The sequence below is a fragment of the Epargyreus clarus genome, unplaced genomic scaffold (assembly GCF_041222505.1).
Source record: "Epargyreus clarus isolate Ecla_fem2 unplaced genomic scaffold, WU_Ecla_fem_2.2 ptg000024l, whole genome shotgun sequence".
NCBI classification, from domain to species: domain Eukaryota; kingdom Metazoa; phylum Arthropoda; class Insecta; order Lepidoptera; family Hesperiidae; genus Epargyreus; species Epargyreus clarus.
Genome location: NW_027332231.1, coordinates 11986185 through 12008287, shown reverse-complemented (window position 1 = coordinate 12008287; position 22103 = coordinate 11986185). Strand labels below are relative to the sequence as shown.

Genomic DNA, 22103 nt, shown 5'->3' with positions numbered 1-22103 from the left:
TACCAGACGTTATCAAATTTCGATCTTTAGTAAGTAAAATTTGGAAAGATTAAGTATTAATTACGACTGCAAAATGTAAATCCTTTTAATTTTCAGACGAGACCCGTATCTTAGAAAATGACTATACGAAATATTAAAGATGAGACCAATGCTTCGAAGGTATTGACTTTCTCACATTAATAGTTCATTTAAGATAAAAAAAATATCACAAAACATTTTCAAATTCCGAATACCCTTTTTTTGAACTCCTAAAATCTCTCCAGCCAGTACATAAACATTTATTATTTTAAACATTTTGATATCGTCTAAATAAGATCAAATAATTAATTAAAATAATATGAAAAAAAAAAAAATTTGGTAACAGAACAAAATATATATTTATCTATACGTAACATTATTGTTAACACTCTCAGGGCAACGAAACAATATATCTTACTCAATAGCAGTTATTAATCAAAACTGTGTGGGAAAGTGGAAAATATTTCAAAGTAAACCTGCAATATTATCTGTGCCATTTGTCAAAATGGTAGTTAGTTATACGGTGGGCAGACATCAAGGTTATTTGGATATTGTTAATCGCTACTGGATATTAATTTTAGTTAGAAAACGCCCACGATTTCAATAATATTATGCAATTGTGTCGTTAAGCACGTTGGGAATTTTGGTGGTATTTGTAAATATTTTTGTAATATAGATAGATATAGATATCCGCCTTGTAATTGAAGGGCTTAATGGCTTAAAATGGCTTAAACGGCTGACAATTCTGTCAGCCATTTAATGGCTGTCTTGGTGTAATTTGCGCGGAACAATGCCGTAATACACAGTTAAATGGTGCAAAAATACGAAATCGAAGAAAAAGTGCGGAGAAATATCGTTTTATTCATAAATTATCTAAAATTAGATGACAGTGACAATTTCAAATGTCAAAACTGATTACATTTTTTTGTTAGGAGTGAGTAATCTTAACTAGTCTATGGTAATTAACATTAAAACAAAATTGAAAGTGAAGATTATCAAGTTCTGTTTTAAAAGATAGAAGTAGAAAACTTGGATGCATTCCATCTATCTTTAACCAATTCCATATAAGACAGAGGTTCTAACTGAAAATTTAATTTCTTTACAGATGTTGAGTTGACATTACAAGAGTTGAAACCCACTCTTGAGGATCTAAATCCTCCTCCTCACCATAAGAAAACACATTTTACATATGAAAATACAGTAGTTGGGTTTTAACATTCAAACTTAATTTCTGACGTAACATTCTCACCAAATCAGAGGTTTCCCAAAATGTCTACCGCAAACTTTTATAATTATTGATTGATTTCCCAAAAAAAAAAACCTGACATAGTTTCCAAGCGCACACAACACAACCAATAGCGCCGCCAATTACCTACGTACGATTACGTCATAATTCTCCACATAAGCTACTAGGGATGTTGATGGTGTGATCAGAATCGATTAATTAATAATCGAAATGTCTTTCTTAAAAATATATCGTAACGAGCTTTTGCCCGCGGCTTCGCTCGCGTTACGAAGTAATATTTTCATCCCCTATTTTATCCCCTTGGGGGTAGAATTGATCAAAATCCTTTCTTAGCGGATGCCTACGTCATAACATCTACCTGCATGCCAAATTCCAGCTCGATCCGTCCAGTGGTTTGGGCTGTGCGTTGATAGATCACTATGTCAGTCAGTCACCTTTGAGTTATATATATTTAGATAAAAATTGATTGTACATAATGATCGACCAATAAAAGTTTTTTTTAATGGAATTCAAAATTTTACGGCGAAAAACATGTCACGAGATTTGCTCTTAATTGAAAAAATGTATTCTCTCAAATTTAAATAATCTATTTGTAAAAAGAAATCGATTTTTTAACTATTAATCGATTGATAAAATCGATTTCTTAAAAATATTGCCGGTTATTCACATCCCTATAACGTAACGAGAATAAAAGCAGTTAAAAGTGTATAGTTACGACTTGACCGATAAAATTGTATTGCATTTCCGGTTCGGATTTATTATTTAGGTGTGAAAGTTGACATTTAGAGAAATACTTTGTTGCGAACTAAACAGTATGCTTAACAGTTACATTACTTATAGCAACAGCTCTTCTGCAAGAGACGTCTGTGTAAGTGCCAAGGTGTAGACGATATGTTAATAAGAAACAATATTTATGGGTAGAACGTTTTCTATGAGGATTAGGACTCCTCATATCATATATCATACTAGCTTTTGCCCACGGCTTCGCCCGCGTTTAAAAGAAAATAATATGACATATAATCGATTATGATATTAAAATAATCGATTTTTTTGGTCCAAAAGGTCGATTTTTCGATTAATCGATCTTAGGTCGCCATTCCTAGTTCCCGTGGGATTTCCGGGATAAAAACTATCCTATGACCTTTCTCGGGTCTCAGACTATCTTTGTACAAAATTTCATTAAAGTCGGTTCAGTGGTTTAGGCGTGAAGAAGAGACAACCAGACAGACAGACAGAGTTACTTTCGGATTTATAATATTAGTAAGGAGTAAGGATGATGATTATGATTATGAAATACGGTATGAGAAAATCTATTGTAAGAAAATAAAAACTTTCTGTATTTATCATGTTAAAGCGTACGAGCATGAAGGTAACCACCTGAGGGTAAGTGGCCACTGTGTATCGACATTTATAATCAACCCCGGATAAGATTAGAGTCATATTTGAGTCTTGATCTCTGGCGCAGTTGCATTTCCCGCTGAGGAATAAGCTGGAACGCCTAGCATAAGTCTATTTCTTTCTTCGTTCTGTTTTTTTTTATTACCAAATTTCGATCCGTTATTACTTTCAGAAAAAAAATTGTTTAACAATTTGTAAGGTGCCTCCGTAGGCGTATACAAAATAAATATAATATTTTATTTCATTTCAAGTGCGCAAAAACTAGTTGTACCAAAAATAATGATGGTAAAACTACTATAAAGAGAGTATCGAATTTATATTATTAGTAAGGGAGGAATCCTTAACTAAACGTTTAGGGGGGGTAAGCTCCCTATTGAACCGTATTATCGGCTCTGTGCACGTCAGCCCTTATTTTACGGTTTTTACGACATTCGACCTGATTCTTGAAGGGTTTCGTTCAAAATTCGGTAAAGAATTAAGGTCCACTCACACTACGTCGGATCGATGGTAATTTAGCCACACAATATAATTAAGTTTAATCGAAAAATTATTAATTTCGTTAACAAATGCAAATAAGACGAATTTAATCAAATAAAAATGCATTTATTATTTTAAGGCACACTACTATTTTTATGATAGTTCCAGGCTTTGAAAATTAAACAAACCTCCACGAGAAAAATTACATAACATTTTGTCCTTTGGAAAAACTATTATGGAAAACATAGTAATCATAACCTATCCATACTTATAATTTCTGTTATCTCAGTAATCTAAATCTGTAAAACACATCAACTGTTCTTGTTTTATTTTTAGAATCGTCTACTCTACCTCATCCTAATGTAGGTTAATGGTAATCTACCAGTATATTCTTAATGCCTTTTGTGTATCATTTGATGCGTATATGTGGAGACGTATATGCTGAGGGAGCTCAGTTGCAGCTGTGCTGAGTAGGTATGTTGCGCCTATATATTTCTAGAAGCATAGATACCCTAGTGGTTAAGAAACTTGGGCTCTTGATCCTTTCTTTCATGAATCTCGGACTCTTCGGTCCGAGGATCAAATCTCAGGCACGTGCCTCTGATTTTTCAAAGTTATGTGCTTAATGTAAATTAATTATCACTTGCTGAAACGGTGAAGGAAAACATCGCGAGGAAACCTGCATACCTGAGAGATTTATATATAAAAATAAATCTCATAGTTATGTGAAGTCTACCAATACGTACTTGGCCAGCGCGTAGACTTCTTTCTTGGACGCACAAATAAGACTATTTGCGTTTTAACAGTCCGGAGTGCTGTGCATCACACTTTACTTTCGTATTCCGGTCAATGTGCTTTTTCGTTTAGCAGTTACGGAGTTTCGTAACGATGGCGTGGCGTACCTTTGTTGATCTTCGGTGAGGTATACTTTTTTAGGAAATAGGGTCGATGCAGACTGCTATAATCGTAATAAAATCCTTCTGTAAGTATGTGTCATAAATCATAAATAGGCAATGGATTGCCTTTAATTTTTAAACACTTTTATTATGAACACCTCGCGGGAACCACCAAGTTAAAAGTTGAGCTAACAATATTATTTATAGAATAACCGAAATCCCGTATTAAATTTTTTATATACAGGTCTGTGAGAATAACCTTTGAAAATACGGAGTCACAATACTAATTAAAACGCTCAATATAATTTTCTTTAGTTAATTATCCCTCTAATAGCAAACAAAATTAAGATAAATTATTTCGACTAATTTACTTTCTTAATACGAGTATTAGTAATTTATTGATCGAACAAAGTCGCAGGACGCAATCTTACTGTACATTTCATAATTACATCTCGTATCTAAGTGCATTGTAATAAAAAGATGTATTTTACGCAACATAATTGGACAATAATGTGTAATAGCCATCAGCGATCATTACTGAAGATGGACCATCAAAGGGATGTTATCGCGTCCATAAATAACGAAGGGTTAGAGGTGAACTAACAGGCCTAGGGTTGGTACTTTCTAGAATTTAATAGTAAACGAGTAAGCAGTATACCTGATGGTAAACGGCGCTCATGGACATTGTGATCAATTCTAGATGAGATTAGACCAATCTGAGGTCGGTCCTAGCGTTGTTACCCCTTGGGGACTAAGTTGAAATACCACGGATAAGTATGTCTTTTACGGCAGCGCTTAACACTGCCGTTTTTAAGCAGAAATAAGATTTTCGGTGGTGCCTCCGGACTCCAACCGCAAAGGGTTCTACTACCTTCAAAATGAAAACAATGAATTTTGGTTTTAGACTTGGGGTTAAAATTTATTTTTATATGAAATGAAACGCATCTATGGCTGACCTCAACTAGGATTCTTTATCATATCTAGGGTTGATTATATATGTCTAAGGGCGGGAGTAGCCACATACCACTAGCTGGACTGTAGGTATGTATGTTTGCTACTATACAATATTACATAATAAAAAATACTGGACTTAACCCTTCGAACCAGACCACAGCAGCGCTACACACCACAATGAGGAAGAAATAGGGGTGTCTATAGTGCCGCCGCAGCTAAAGTAATTTCAAACTTATTTTTTAATGAATGGCAACCCTAAGCGTGTTGTGCTGCCACTAACGAGGTATCTTGTAAGATTTTTTTACAAGGTTAACGACCCTTATTATTTCAAGGATAACCATTGAATGTAAAGGGATTAGCTATTGTTCACTTTTATCTTCTTTTTAGGGTCATCACAGATTCGTCAGCGGAATTTCTGTTTCGTCCAAAAACGGTCTTGCCGTCTTAACAATGATAATTTGGTAACTCATTTTTAATCAACTTAAATCCATTTTAATTGTTCTTATAAATGTTCTGCGTGACGTACAAATTGCCTTAAAAAGCGTCAAAACGATTTGCACCCCTTTTTGGAGATAGCGGTTGAAGGAGAAGAATTTTGACTCCGCTAACTCCTCCTCGATATTCAAAAAATAAAATTGCGCCCTCCAAGGCCAGGCCATACCTACATGGACTATACTTACAGACTTTAATACAGGTAACTGGTAGATGTTAATATTGGTTAGGACAAACTAGTTCAAATCTAACATTATGAGTAAAGGTAGCCAATGTAAGAATTTATGTATTTTTTTTATTCTATAATTTTAGATCGTGATTGTTACGTTGTCGACGAAGACCCTAGGTGTTAAAAATAATTGGATGTCGTATTATTATATAACTGGTCAAGCGTGAACGGAAAATAAAAAGAAAAACTCCCTTCCGGTTGGAAAGTGTGACCGGTAGAAAGCCAGTGCAATGATAAATATAATTACAATCGTAGAAATTATTTACGATTTCTCTAAGTTATTAGGCGCACATGACTACACTGTTTTCTAGTATTCTATATAAATAGGGAAAATTCATGTCTGTATTGTTATTTTTTAGTAGAATGTTACTTTCTACAAAAGTCATACATTACCATTGTAAACGTTATAAAACTTAAAAGATTTTTATTCAAAAAACTGCATTTTTAACGATTCGACCCCATGATAAGATTCACAACTAATAACTTTGATCGAAGGACACCTCCTTAAAATCGGTAAACCATTTGTGGTGTAGGAAGTTGAAGAATGAGACATAGGTATTGTCCGCGCCAAACTGCTAGTCCGCTCTGAAGTTGTTGCGAGCATGTATGTGAGGTGTAGTCATACAATTTGCTATGGCGACGCGATTCATTTCTATGTACAGAGCGAACTAGTTTTACGCGGGTTTTGAGAAACATTACCCTCCACAATCGGGTAAAAGAGACGACACAACAAAATGTATGTTACTGTAATAGTATATTTTCATTACAATACTTTTTTAATTATTTTATAGTAATAACAGTCTATTTAATTGCAAGAATAGCAATCACTATCACAAAGTAGATATATAAAAGAAAGAAGGATATTATATTGCTTAAAGAATGGAATGTCAGAGAAAATAAATAATGGAATTGTTACATATTGAATCTTATTACATAAAATAGTCTTTCAGGAATAACCAGTCTACAATACTTATAATCAAATAGACCCTTAATTTTGTTGTGTAAGTGGTGAAAATGTTTGAATCAGTACCCTTAGTATGAGTTTTTACGTTTTCACTAAAATTACGGTTTATCTTTTTGTTTACGTATTTCCCATACTATCCCAATCAGTCGCACAATACGCTAGGAGCACTGATTGGAAATGTATGTGCAAATACGTAAACAAATACCCAAACAGTCATTTTTGTTAAAACGTAAAAACTCATACTTAGAGTACAAAACATACAATGTTAAGGCCTTATTTGTATATCTCATAGATAGCGATGGAATGTGAAAATGGTTTTCGAATTAATTCATTAAGATTTCTAGTCCACCACATTCTTGCTGCTAAATAATTCTTGCGTCTACTACTCGTTAACAGATGGCGCCACACGTATCTTAAATCACTAGATATTTATTTTTAGTGATAAACTTAGCAAACGATATTTTTTATATAATAACTAGCTGACCCGTGTTGTGTTGCCATATAAATAAAAAAAATGTTAAGGGTGAACAACCCTTATCACTTAGGGTTATGAAAAATAGATAATAGCCGATTATCAGACCTACTGAATATGCATATAAAATATGATGAAAATCGGTAACGCCGTTTCGGAGGAGTACGGTAACTAACATTGTGACATGAGAATTTTATATACAAGATATTGAAGATGGTGCAATCCTCGTGGTTCAACTCCGGCGGTATCATTATCACATCTACAATATTTTGGCCTAATAACAGTAGTGTTAAGCGCTGCTATGTTCTGGTTTGAAGGAGGTGTTCGAACTTAGTCCTCAGGAGGTAGTGACGTATCTGTGACCGACCTAAGATAGGAATCTAATCTTATTTAGAGTCACTCACAACACGTTTTTTATAAAATATGAGAAACAGACGACCAGATCAGAGAACAGCCCACCAGTTGGTGACTACTGCCGTCCATATATATCTTTAAGATAGATAAGATTAGATTCCTAGTTCAGGTTGATATTGTTACTTTTGAGGAATAAGATCAAACGCCTCTGGTTAGTATGACTCCCTTACCACTTACCGAGAATTCACCCCTAAGGATAAATAGGGAATAAACGCTAATAAAATAATCCATTTGAACACTACATCAAAATCCGTTACTATATGGCACATTGCCACAGTATTCGTACAAATGTAATTGATATCGCACAGCACGCCAAAGTCAACGACAGTTTGACAAGCCGCCAAAAATGGCATGACAGCTGACGTGTTTGCCATCCGTGCCGTGCCATTTATGGCTTGCGATTCGAAGATTCGCAACTGTTTGCCATTCGGATAGCGTGGCGGACGCTCACCGAATACTAAGCTGTGTTTAAAATTGACATAATCTAGCACAGAGGCGTACTTTATCGTAATGTGTTCTGTCGCAAGCGAGTAACGATACGACATTTCAAAGCTATTGTATGCCAAGCGTGAATTTTATTGCATTGCCAAGGTCAAGATTTTTATAAGATGTACCTATTCGGCTTTTTGGACTTGTTCTATTGCAAGCGAGAAAATAGAAAATAAAAGGTGGTAAACCCATTGGTAAACAATTCTCAAGGTGGTAGAACCCTTTGTGGTTCGATTCCGGCGGCACCACCGCCACACCTTTTTCTGCCTTATAACAGCAGTGTTAAGCGCTGCTGTGTTCTGGTTTGAAGGGTGTGGTAAGGGAGACATACTTTTCCGAGGCTTTCTAGCTTAGTCCTCAGGGGTAGCGGCGCATCTGTGACCAACCTGAGGTAGGAATATGTAATCCTACCTGGGGTTGATTACAGATGTCTATGGGCGGCAGCAGCCACTTACCACCAGGTGGACTGCATGCTGGTCTGCTACTCCTATATTATAAAAAAAAATGGGACATGAAAGTTGGGATAAAAAGTTATCGCGTGCTCGCTGGTTGGAAATACCCAAATATTGTAACACTATTTTGTTTTGGTCCTCGTAACAGTATTTCGTAACGGTTATCTTTTACGAGGATTACTGACCATTGTTGTACTGAAATGACATCAATGGATTACGGTATCATTTGTAAAAACGAGATTCTCAGACCGATTTAGGATTCACGAGAAACTTTTATTGACGAGTTTTATTGATGACTTAAAAGTCATTAGCTTTACCGACCATGGAAAGCCAGATAGGATTAGATTACTTATTGCTGTCGGCCACAGAAGAATCGCTAATCCTGCGCACTACATTGCAACTCGGAAAAGTATGTCTCCCTAACCATAACCATCAAACTAGAACACAGCAACGCAGAAGTAGGCATAGTGACGTTTCAAACAAGCCATAAAGGCTTCTACCACTGACCTAACATTTGAAACTTAGCGGAGTCAGGAAATCAGAATCTAGTAGATCGTATGTAGTATCTGTATCTAGTTTAAATAAATATCTACACGAATAGACAACCGTAAATACCCATTAACGAGTTTCCCTATCTGTGCTAAGCAGATTAGAAGATAGAAACCGAATAGGCTGGATGTGGACAATGATTGAGCTAATCTATTCAGACGGGGCCAGGCAAAGCGGACTCGACCAGTCGTTAATATTAATACGATAACAGTTTGACATGTTTGGCGAACATTGGGCGAATATTCGATGTAATGTTGAAATGACGTTTAAAATGTTTTCTTACAATATAGAAGTAGGAGACAAGCATGCAGTCCAAGGTCTGATGGTAAGTGGCTACTGCCGGCCATGGACATCTAGAGTCAACCCCAGATAGGATCGGATTTCTAATTAATATACGCATCTAGAGCGTCGCTACTCGCTACTCCTGAGAAATAAGCTGGAATGGCTCGGAAAAGTATATCTCCCATCCTTAGCCTTCAAAACGGAATACAGCCTTAACCATAACCACGGTACAAATATCTATATCCTTATACTGTGCCATAACGCAGTCAGAAAATCAGAATCGTATAAACGTTTTTAGTATTTTTATCTAGTTTAAATAAATATCTACACAAATAGACAATCGTAAATACTCGTACCAAAGGCATATAGCCTTTTTAAAGCAGGGTTTTCGGGCAGGCAGTTCGGGTTTTGTTATAATAATTGCTAGATGTTTATTAGTTTTTTTGTTCATTAAAAGATTTGTAGGTATCTTTGACGTCGTCGATACATAACAGTCCCACCAGTATCCTGAAAAAAGTACAGTTCTCGAGGCATAAAAAAACACCTATTGTCATCGATCGCGAGTGAAAAGTGGGTAAAAGATAATATAAAAAATATAATATTACTTAAAGTTCAACAACCATATCCTAAAAATAGTATCCACGTAATCGCAAATGCCATTCAAATATTGGTCCCAATATTCGAGCCAAGGACAAGCCGCGTGCCTATGTAAAACGTCTAGGTGAATCGCATCGAAAGCAAGTTACATGGGCCTCAGGGCCGGACTTAGACAACTTAGTATTCCTTTTATTTAAGACAGGTGGCGCCGGCCTACTTATGCGAGAGTAATTTTAATTAAGGTGCAATACAAATAAGGTATAAACTTGAAAGGAGCCTGTAGTGCCAAAAATTCGATTAAAATTAGCCATGAGCGGGTCGATGTCGCAACCCGGAGGGTTCCGTTCCACCAAAATTTTCAATTATTTTTTAATTGAAATATTTGTTAAAATAAAAAAAATAGTTATTACGGTTCAATAGATAAAGCGAAACACGTCGAAATACTGCGGTATGGTGATCCCCATTTATTTTAAACATTTTTTTCTTTTAGTATTTGTTGTTATAGCGACCACCATTATACATACTCGGTGAAAATTTCAAGTATTTATCTATAACCTAATCATGTAGAGTAGCGACGCATCAGCGGCCGATCTCACTAATTTGGTGGTTAATTAGTTTGGTTATAAGAATTATAAGCTTATTAAGTGCCTATTTTAATATGCCACCACCTACTACCTACCACTACCTACACTGATCAAATGCGAGTTGCTACAATAACATATTTGATAAAATATCCTAATTTTTTTAATCATACTTAACTTAGAAATCCTAGGTCGTTACGAGATAAATACGGTCCTGTAAGAGTTAAGGCGTCTCACTTATAACCTGGATACCTAAGCGCCTAAATGTTAGGTTCATGGTAATCAGCCCCTGCTATACAAAATATACCTAAATACTGGTTCTGCTGGTTGCTTCGTTCGCATGGATATTGGTCACTGGCCAGGATAAGTTGACGACGCGCTGGCGGAGCGGTCGCCATACCGGTCTGACGCGCAAAGGGTTCCGGGTTCGATCCCCGGCCAGACAGATAGCTGAATGATAAATTTAGATGTCTTTTCTGAGACTGGGTGTTTGTGTATTCGTCTTTGTGTGTGTCCATGGTACCCACGACACAGGGGATCCTAGTGTGGGGCCATGAGTGTAGAAAGCTTGGATTATAAGGTATGGATTGGATAAAGACCTCTGCGACAAAGGGAGATCTCCCGCCAGGTTGATAATGCCTTGCTCCAATAGTCTCAGTTCAATGCTTGTATATATGCAAGATGTTGAAAAAACTTCTATAGCGTGATTCAGAAACATATGGCGCAATCTATTGATCAGGGAAGACGCCTTACCCCTGAAAAATTATTTGGCCAAGTGCGATTTGAGGGTTCGGAGGGTTCCGTAGCATAAAAAAAAGTTTTTTTTTTTATTTTTAGTATTTGTTATCATAGCAGCCATAGAAGTAAATGCGTTGTGAAAATTTGAACTGTCTACCTATTATGGTTCAATAGATAAAATGAATAATTGACCAAGTGCGAGTCGGACTCACACGAGTCGGTTCTGTTCACCAAAATTTTATTTACTTTCATTTTTAATATTTGTTATCGTAGCAACAAAACAAACTTACTTAGAGGAATATATTCCGCGCCAAACTGCTAGTCTGCTCTGAATATAGAAATGAGTCGCGTCGCCATCGCAAATTAAATGACTACACCTGCTCGAAACAACTTCAGGGCGGACTAGCAGTTTGGCGCGGATTATACTTACCATATCTTTTGTTAGCTTCTCTTAAGTCTCTCGTTAGCATGTCTACCAATCCAACCAATAAATAATACCAATATTTGTTATTTCTATTTTATGAAAATAAATTTCTACTAGCTTAGACAGCTTTTATTTATCAATGAATTCCTATGAGATTGAAGAGTGAAAGTACGCAATGCCACAAGGGAGCGACTCCGTGTGAAAGGACTTGACGAATAAATTGACAACACCCATCCAATCCCCCCTGAATTATGTATGACTAGCTGTTTCACGCAGCTTCGCTCGCGGTCAGAGGTTTTTGTCATCGATTGGTGAGTGGTATCTTACAAGTTATGTTATCTTTATCGAGACTAGTACTTTTTTCCTGATAAAACGACTTCTGAACCCCTGAGAACGTGCGTACAATATATTTCATGGCAAATGATTCTGTAGTACTTAAGGCGTGAAAATAAAAAAAAAACTTAGAAATGATCAATAATAGTGAACAAATGATGTGCCCATACACATCATTACGAGTCTATTTCATTAGTCGTTCTACGGCCGCTTTAATATAGTTCAAGTCGTTACGTATACAGGAACTGTACAGTCGTACAAATAATCAGTAAAGTCAATGTTTAGTTATCTTTGTTTACACCATAAAGCAATGTAGGTCTAGCGTAATAATTAGCTTGAATTTATTTTTGGATCCCGTTTTTATATTTTTTATATAACATCTCTCATAACCCTGTGTCGCTCCCACGGCACCGGGTACCTTTTGAAGGTTTCCCCCTCGTTAACAAAAATAAATAGCAAACGGGCATGCACTCCACCTGATGGTAAGTGTGCAACTGTGCACTGTCGTTCTTGAAAAACATATTCTCCCATACGTAATGTATGAAAAAATATATTTAAATTCAAACTGAAAATGTAAGTTTGTTCGTTAACTGTTATTGTAAAACTATAACAAAAATATATTTGAGATCCATTCAACAAGCCTTTCTATTTAATCTGCCACTCGATACCGTTTGCAAAACTTTACTTCACGTTTTTCATTTTGCCCAACCCCCAACATTTAACATTCAGTTGTTCAGTTATTATTCCTTCGTTTTCGAGTGACAAAAAGAGCACATGAGTAACTTACATCTGGTTTAGTCGTATATTTTTTTAATTGATGTAGTCGTGATATATTTAGTTTAGTGGAGTAAAGTAGTTGTGACAGCCATACGATTGATTCTATAACGTATGGAACCCTAAAAAGACTTGACTTGGGGTAACTACCATCTCTTAAAACAATATTATTTTAATCATACATCAAAATTTCATACCACGACCTCGTTAAAGTAAGATTGTTTTTCTAATATTCTTTTTTGCAAATAATTTAACTTTTAGACCGTGTTACGAAAGAGATGACAATAGTTTCGATGTCTCGTTCCCTCTTGGATAAGGAATAGACAAATTACTCATTCTTTTACATCACTCAGCAGAAATAACAAAATACTGTTTTAAGGAGGTCATTGTACAAAATAAAATAATGTTGATGCAATATTGAAATAAAACTTTCCTGAACTATGATGGTTTTTAAAAGATGGTGGTAGGCCCCCTGGCGATCGTTAAGGTAACACGGTCATTCTAAATGTGTGTTTAGGTTGCATCCTAAATGGAGCGAGCCACTGCAATTGAAAAACAGTTGATGTTACTCGTATAATTAGAAACAGAGGTGTATTAACCGAAACTCTATGCGGTAGTACAGTTGAACTTTTTAACTGCAGAACCCGATACGAATTTAACATCTCAATTTTTTTATTTATAATATAGGAGTAGCAGACGAGCATGCCGTCCATCTAGTAGTAAGTGGCTACTGCCGCCCATGAACATTTGTAATCAACCCCAGATAAGATTAATTTCCTAATTAAGTCAGTCACAGACACACCATGAGGACTAAGCTGGAACTCCTCGAAAAAGTATGTCTCCCTTACTACCCTTCAAACCAGAACACGACAGCGCCCAACACTAACGAACTAGTACAACTAATAGTGACTAATACAACAAAAACTACTGTTAGCTGTGTTGGACGGTGTGGCAGTGGTACCAACAGATGCAAACCACAGAGGGTTCTACCTTCAATTATAGCCTATTAGCAAAACATTACTTACATAATATTTAAGTTACCCTATGTCACTTACCAACTTTTGCCATCAATTTTGCCGGCGTAAATCTTAATAATATAATATTTGTACTTTTTGTACGCTATCTCATTTATTGTGTTATATGTATCTTATATGGTGTACAAATAAAGAGTATTTGTTGTTGTTAGTGTATTTTACTCCCTACGGGTTGAGAAAAAAACAGTGTAATAGTTATTTCATTGTTTCTAATCTCATAGAGCTTATAGAGCTTACTGCAAAATTTGTGGATTTTAAACAAGCTCTAAACCATTTTATAACAATATTAATGGTGGAAAATAAAAAATCCTACCTTAGTGGATGCCTACGTCATAAAAGGAACTTATTGTCCAAATGTCACCCTTTTATCTGCAGTAGCTTTGGCTCTTCGATCATAAGTCAGTTAGGGCAACTCTTTTTTTAAGTATATATAATGTTAGAAATATATTCTAAATATTTAATTATATTTTATTTTAATAATTTTGTGTTATTTTCATAATGTGTTATTTTTATAATAATAAGTTCCAATTTATATAGTCACTGGCTGTATGCGTTACACGATTGTATTCATAAACATAAAAAAAGAAACAGAACGCTCTTGACGTTAGACTTATATTTTGCGCGGGAATAATATAAGTTGTAATATGGATCAGGAAATAGTTTTATTTTATTAATAAATATTTATTTGTATTGTATGTTTGTTACAGACAGTCTCGGAGCAAAGGCCGCCGCCGCCAGAGGAGATGCAGACGAGACGCAGCATCCTGTGGCATTTGCTGATCGATCTGCCCATCATACTACTTGGTAAATTTCTGTCATATTAATTAAACTAAATAATCGTAAGCAACGATAGTAATACAAACTTTGGCAAAGGGAGATCTCCCGCCGGGCTAGGTGATCATGTCCGGGGAGCGGCCGTGCTCCGACAGTCTCAGTTCGGAGCTTGTATATATGCAAGATGTTTAGAAAACTTCGGATAGCGTGATTCAGCAGCGCCATCTCTTTACGAATAGCGGGAAGTCGCTACAAAACTAACAAACGCGTTGCAACAAGCGTTGAAACGTAAAAAAGGCTGAATGGTTGGCTACGGAAGGTACCGTACCGTATAATTTTCATTTAAATTTACCACCGAATTATTTTCAAGCTTTTTTTATTTTTAGTAATCTGTTCTTATAGCGGCTACATATTACACATGGCTTACTACTACTACATAATATGTTATACATATACTGTAAAAAATATCAACAAAAATGTATATAGTACGATTCAAAAGAAAACTCTGTGACAGACGGACAGATAGTGTAGGCTTAGTAATAAAAGGGTTCCGTTTTTATCCTTTCGGTACGGAACCCTAAAGTGCCATAAAGTAGAGGTTGTAAAAACTGAGGAAGAGCCAAAAAGGCAGACGAGTCGTCAGTTGCCTTAGCAGCGATCTAAGATAAAATAATTACAATATTGAACCTGGGCATAAAATATATTGTCTGACAACCAATAGGTAGGTATATGTAATTTAATGACAAGCGGCCGACTGCCCTAGAAACAGCTGTGAACGTTGCACCACAGATAATAAACGAATAAATAAACAGATTCCAATTAGTTTTTCACATTAATGTAAAATATGATATGACTATCGGCGTCTCATATTAGAGGTCTCTGATACAAATTACAAGCAAAGAAACAGCTAAAATAACTTCATAAGGAGCGGCATCATCTTTAACTCATTATTGTCTCACTGCTGGGCACGGGTCTCCTCTCAGAATGAGAAGGATTAGGCCATAGTCTACTGCGCTGGCCAAGTGCGTATTGGTAGACTTCAAATAACTTTAAATTTTTTTTTATTAAATCTCTCAGGTATGCAATATCTTCCTGACGATGTTTACCTTCACCGTTTTGACAAATGATATTTAATTTCTAAATACGCACATAAATTCGAAAAATCAGAGGTGCCTGGGACTTAAACTCGGATCCTTCGATCGAGAGACTAGGTTTCTTAACCACTAGGCTATCATCTCCCTAGTGGTTATGAAACTGGGCGCGAAACGAGGAGCGTCTTATTGGAACTAAATTTCAAAAACGTTTAGTGTTTTTACACTTAATAAGTTGAAACGTAAAATGATGATAATAATGATCACTCGCTGAAGGGTGTGGTTCCATTCATCAACTAGACATGTAGCGGTCCTTCACGATTCGGGTTATTCCTTTTTGCCACAAACGCGCAAGATGTGGATTCATCTTTCTCTCAATAAATTATCATAGATGTCACACAAGATCTTCTAGAAAGATGGACAAGGAGTTCTTCTTCAAAGCCGTTAATGCTATTGCCGTCTTAAACTCCTGGTGAGGGGGAGGAGCCAACATTACCTCTGCGCTTGGTGGAGATCCCGGAGCCAAGCGCTATAACATTTGTTAATAGACAGAAATAAGTGTAGCAGTGGTGCTTCCGGAGTCGAACCAAAAAGGGTTCGAAGTCGAACCAAAACGGGTTCGACACCTTAACGCTAGGTTTTATTATGAAAAATCTTATTTAACTGTATATGTACAGGTCAACGTCTTAAGTATTAAGTTACAATAAAACACATCTGTCAGTGCATTCCATATAATTTCGTAACCTTGTGGTATTGGCATGTATACATTCAACTTACTATCTTCAAATAACGTCTAAAAACGATTGTCATTGGATTTCTAGCTTTACAGTATAGAATTTCGCTGATTTATAAAATTGGATACTATTCATATTTTGGTTTACAATAAAAAATATTACGTCACCCTAAAGCATAATTCCAAAGTAATGATATAAAAGAATCAAATGAAAATAAAATTATATTTTTATAATAATATGCATAATTTTATATTACCTACAGCATGTACTTAAATATATAATATACTGACATAATGAATCATATTATAAAACGTCATAAACACACTTAAAGTACATACACACAGTGCGTTTTATTTTGAAGTTTACAGCGCCATCTTTACAGATTTAAGTAAATTGTCAGAACTTGTATTTTAATAAAATTAAAAAAAAACTTTTTAAAAACAAGCTTTTATTACTTGTTAGAAATCTTGTTAGTAAAAAAGAACTTAAAAGTTAAACATATATAAAACCCGATGTATTAAATATTTGCGGTTTTTATATCAGACACATTTTTTAATAAATAAAAGCGTGTTACATTGTGATTGACTAACAAAAAATCAAATCAGTCAAATGTTTGACAACATATGACGACGGACTATGGAGGCCGATGAGGCTCTGGCTAATCTCTGAAATGGCTGGACCGACTTTGACGGGACTTTTATTGGCAGGTAGCTGATGTAATAAGGAGTAACTTAGGCTACTTATATTTTAGAACTAACTGTGACCCCGTTTCTTTTTAACGCGGGTGAAACCGCGAGGCACAGCTAGTCCTAACTAATATTCATCATCATCATCATCATCAACCCATTACTGTCCCACTGCTGGGCACGGGTCTCCTCTCAGAATGAGAAGGATTAGGCCATAGTCCACCGCGCTGGCCAAGTGCGTAATGGTAGACTTCACATACCTTTAAGATTTTTTTTTTTTATAAATCTCTCAGGTACCCAGGTTTCCTCACGATGTTTTCCTTCACCGTTTAAGCAAGTGATAATTAATTTCTAATACGCACATAAATTTGAAAATCAGTGGTGCGTGCCTAGGATTTGAACCTCGGACCCCGCGATCGAGAGACCGCGTTTCTTAACCACTAGGCTATCACTGCTTTAATAATAATAACTAATATAATTAATAATAATATTATAAATACGAATATACGGCTAACTAATATTATAAATACGAAAGTGAACAAGTTTGTTTGTTGGTATGTTACGTTTTACTGTTCGCGCGTCCTGACCCGAGGGCTAGATATAACAACTTTTGCCATCGACTTCTCATCATGAGAAAACCTAGCTAGTGCTTTACCCGCGGCTTCGCTACTAATTCCATATTATTATTTTCCATTTAAATAAAGTTAAATTTCAAATCTCAAAGCAAATGTTACAGGAGGTAGTTATTCTCATTTGTTATGTAAATGGGTTATGTAGCTCTTAGCATTAGAACGAAGCCATTGTTTTCACAACAAAGCTGGAAAAATTCCCATTATTATTCGTAGACTTTAATCGGAAACAATAGTATTGTCGATAGAACTTTGCTTTAAACAAATTTAAATAATATAACATTAGGGTAGGCACTTCTTAATTTTCGAACTTTACTATTGTATATACCTACTGTATATATAAGGTAGGAATGACGATCTGCGAACTAGATTGAAGATCGATTTTTGGATTCTTGGCCTCGAGTTTTTTGTGTATCAATTTATCACACTTCGATTCGAGAATCGATATTTTTCGGAAAAAATCCCCATCCCTAATACGAGTATAAGAAGTAACTTAAGAACAGTAAATCGTCGTTAAAAAAACCCTTGTAAGAAAACACACCCATTTGTTTGTTAACGTCGAGGGAACCTTTAAAAGGTACCCGGTGCCGGAGCGACACGGGGTTATGTGGGATTTTTAACGCACTAACCCCCCCCCCCCTCCCCCCCTCTTGGCGCGTTGCCCAGTCGGGCTCCGCCCAGGTAAGCTTGGCGCTCACTTTTAGTCGTCTCTTACGACAGGCAGGGGATACCGTAGCCCTATTCTGGTTCCGGAACTACAGGGAAAGAGAAAACACACCCTGACAAACAATTTACAATAACTATAAATACAGATATATGTAAAACTTTTAAACTACAGACAAAAAATGTCTGGGAAACATATAACAAAATTATTATCAATTTTGTTATATGTTTCCCAGACATTTTTTCGTGAATTTGGTACTAAACCTGAGGTCAATTTGTAAGCCAATTTACTTGTAGTAATCATGATAATAAAGCTTATATTACAGAATGCAGTACTTGCTGACCCCATAACACTCTGTGCTAATTGCCAAAGTGACGGCGTATTCAAAATATATCCACCCTTACTACCTTGATATACGTGCTATTTCCATTTCATATCAGTCTTTAGTAGATTGAGGTCAGTATGCAACGTGCTAATGTAATAAAACTATCCCGAATATTAGCTACTCGTACGTAGATTTAAATCATATTACAACTCGATGTGGCATTTTTCAGAATTAAGGTTATTTTTTCAAATTTCATATCATTTTCTGTTCACCACAAACGTTTGTAGAAATTGCGAAAAACACTATAAGTACTTGCGAACTGCGAAGTGCGAACGCGGCATAACAATGTAAAATTTACAATTTGAGTTTTGACATACTTCCCAAAAGTGTAAAATTTTAACGATTGTTCATGATACTATATATTATTATGAATATTAAAAAAAATACGAATGTCTATAAATAATATAGAAAAATAATAAGTGAAATATATTCATATTATTGACAAAAACATAAGGTCTAGTTTTTAAGATCGTAATTTTATTAAATTAACGTTAATATATATTATTTTTAATCGGGAAATTGAAAAATTCCTAATATGGAAAGGATATATTTATAGGTATTAGGTTGAACCAACAATTGGTGGTCAACGGGTAAGCCCGACAGTAAAACTGACGGGCTACCATTTTTTTTTCCTACCTAATGTGAACTGGCACATAGGCGGTTTCAGTGCTTTTATTTAAATTTACGAAATGATTGCAAACATTGTGTTGCCTTATAAATAAAAAAAAACATGGTAAGGGTGAACAACCCTTATCACTTAGGGGTATGAAAAATAGATAGTAACCGATTCTCAGACTTACTGAATATACATATAAAATGTGGTGAAAATCGGTAAAGCCGTTTCGGAGGAGTTCGGTAACTCACACTGTGACACGAGAATTTTATATATAAGATGATATTTTTGAAGTGAAAACTTCTTTAGCGGCGTTGTGCACTTTTTGTGACGGGCAAAAAAAAATGTTAAACTCGCGTCAGGACACGTGGCCTGATCGAAGATTCGTAAGACGGCAAAGAAAACAGCAAAAGTCAAGATGTCATCCGGTGTCAGCATACAAAAAATATGTTAAAGGGTCAAACCGTTGTTTTTTTTAGTTGATATACTGTATAAAAGTTAAGTTTCTTTAAAAAAAAATAATAATGATTATCATATAATTTTTATGCATAGTGTCTATCTTGCCACATTTTTTAAATAAGAACACAGCTTTTAACAGAGCTATAATATGGCAGAAATAAACATGAGTGCTGCCACGAAGCATGAAGTTATTCAAAGTTGACACTAGAAGAAACTGCAATGCGTACCACTGACCTTATTTTGTATCGATCCAAAACTAAGTTAGCGTAATGCATATAGGTCATGTTTATAACCTTTCGGCGCGGGTTCACCTGTGTGCAAGCCGTAACCGTATTCTATTTTTATCTTTATGTACGTTTTCGTAATAGAAAATATATATAATATATATTCAAAACATTTTAAAAATACTTGTTTAAAAAAACTTGTTAAAAACCGTGCATATACATATCTAAGCACAAAGTATAACTTAAAAATCATACTCGTTTTAGGTTAATATCAATTAACACTTCAAAATAAATTTGAATTAAGATAATGAATATAAGTTGACATCAAATGCTACCAATAATAATAATTATAATTTATAAAACAATAAAAATTTATATTACCCGATATAGTCTATAGTTCTATTGAAAGACTTACTTTTATATAATATTATATACCAATATTCATCCGACCCATATTAAATTTATTGAACCTTTAATTCTGTCAAACCGACATAATATGGTCTTGTACTTCTGTCACATTAAAATTTCTATTTACTATCATTATTAATATTTATTGCTAATTTTTGCCTATCAAAATTTATAGTCGACAGTCATTGTTCAATTTCGATCTTTGGTAGGCAAATCATTAAATTAATTATTTATTTTATTAATAAAGTAGGGCTTAACTGGCATTACAAAATGGCAACACAGCAAGTGATAGCAACACTGCTTAGAAATTAAAAAATCCTCTATCGTTGGATACAATTTTGAATTGAAACAACTGCTTTTCGAATAGAAAAGAAATATTTAATATTGAGTTGTGTCAAACATAATAAACTATTACGAATTTGGAATTCATAATGCTATAATAATTTAATCAAATACGAGATTTAAGTTTTAAAAAATCGTAATCATTCTGTTGAAAACTAAAACCAGATTTTGTCAAGAAGACTTTCAAAGGATAATTTAATCGTTGAATGTAAGTTTGTTTTTATATCTGAATTTAATATTGTTGTGCACATGACCATTGTGCGTATATATAGTGTATAGAGTAACTGAATAATCTTAGCTCATATTTAAATTTTAAGATGGTCGTATTCAACCCAGTCCCAACTGCGTTGACTACGAATATCTTAAATATTACGAGTATCTTAAATATACGAAAAAAAACGACTTGGGTTGGGAGTGTAATGGGTTACAGTCCCAACCCAAGTCCTTTTTTTTGGTATACAGGTGTATCAGACGAGCATCCAGTCCACCTGATGGTAAGTGGCTACTGCCGGCCATGGCCATCTGTAATTAACCCCAGATAGGATTAGATATTCCTACCTGAGGTCGGCCACAGATGCGCCGCTATCCCTGAGGACTAAGCTGGAACGCCTCGGAAAAGTATGTCTAATATTGAACAAGTAAATAAGTATGCACGAAATGCATGCTTATTTACTTGGTAAGTTTTCACTGATGCTTAACATCTAGAACTATTTACATATGAAACGAGGGTTCCAGCTGGAACTAATTATTGATGTATTGTCACTCTTGAAGACTAATATATCACCTCATACATAGTTCAGCTGATATCCACACACCAACATAAAAATATTTCTAATTGCAGGATGAAAACCACAGTGCTTCGTGATGACAGTATGTTCGTTCTGTCCTTAGAAATTTTAAATACAAGTGATGGGGTTCAAACGTTCAAAAGTGAAGATTTTTGTATAATGGATGCTATTATATTCCAAGTCAAACATACATCATATAGAGTACACGCAAATAGAACACTTACATACTATAATATTGATTCTGTTAGATTAGAATTAACAAATGAAATACAATGTAAATATGCTATAAAATTATCATGCCCTGAATTTAAAATTCATAATAGATCTTTACAACTAGATGATAGTGGTTGGAGAATTATAAATGAAAGCAACAATGTTGCGGACTACAACTATAATATAACGATCCAAGTTGAGCCGATAGGATCTCTTACACCATTTGCTGTACTCTATGATGACCCAGTCACAGATTTTAAGCTGCAGTGCACAGATGGGT

The 22103-nt window shown here is 35.2% G+C and overlaps 2 protein-coding genes across 4 annotated transcripts in view; one reads left to right on the top strand and one right to left on the bottom strand.

Moving 5' to 3' along the window:
* LOC140752399 (BOS complex subunit NCLN) overlaps positions 1 to 22103 on the bottom strand; it is a 217814-nt gene that overhangs the window by 32640 nt on the left and 163071 nt on the right. The gene's annotated exons all lie outside the window — the stretch shown is intronic.
* The window catches only part of LOC140752400 (phospholipid phosphatase 2), a 92649-nt gene that overhangs the window by 57990 nt on the left and 12556 nt on the right, over positions 1 to 22103 (top strand). For both annotated transcript variants that reach the window (XM_073086680.1, XM_073086681.1), the window contains exon 2: positions 14521 to 14617. In XM_073086680.1, the coding sequence (XP_072942781.1) occupies positions 14521 to 14617 (97 nt within the window). The remainder of the gene's footprint in view (positions 1 to 14520; positions 14618 to 22103) is intronic.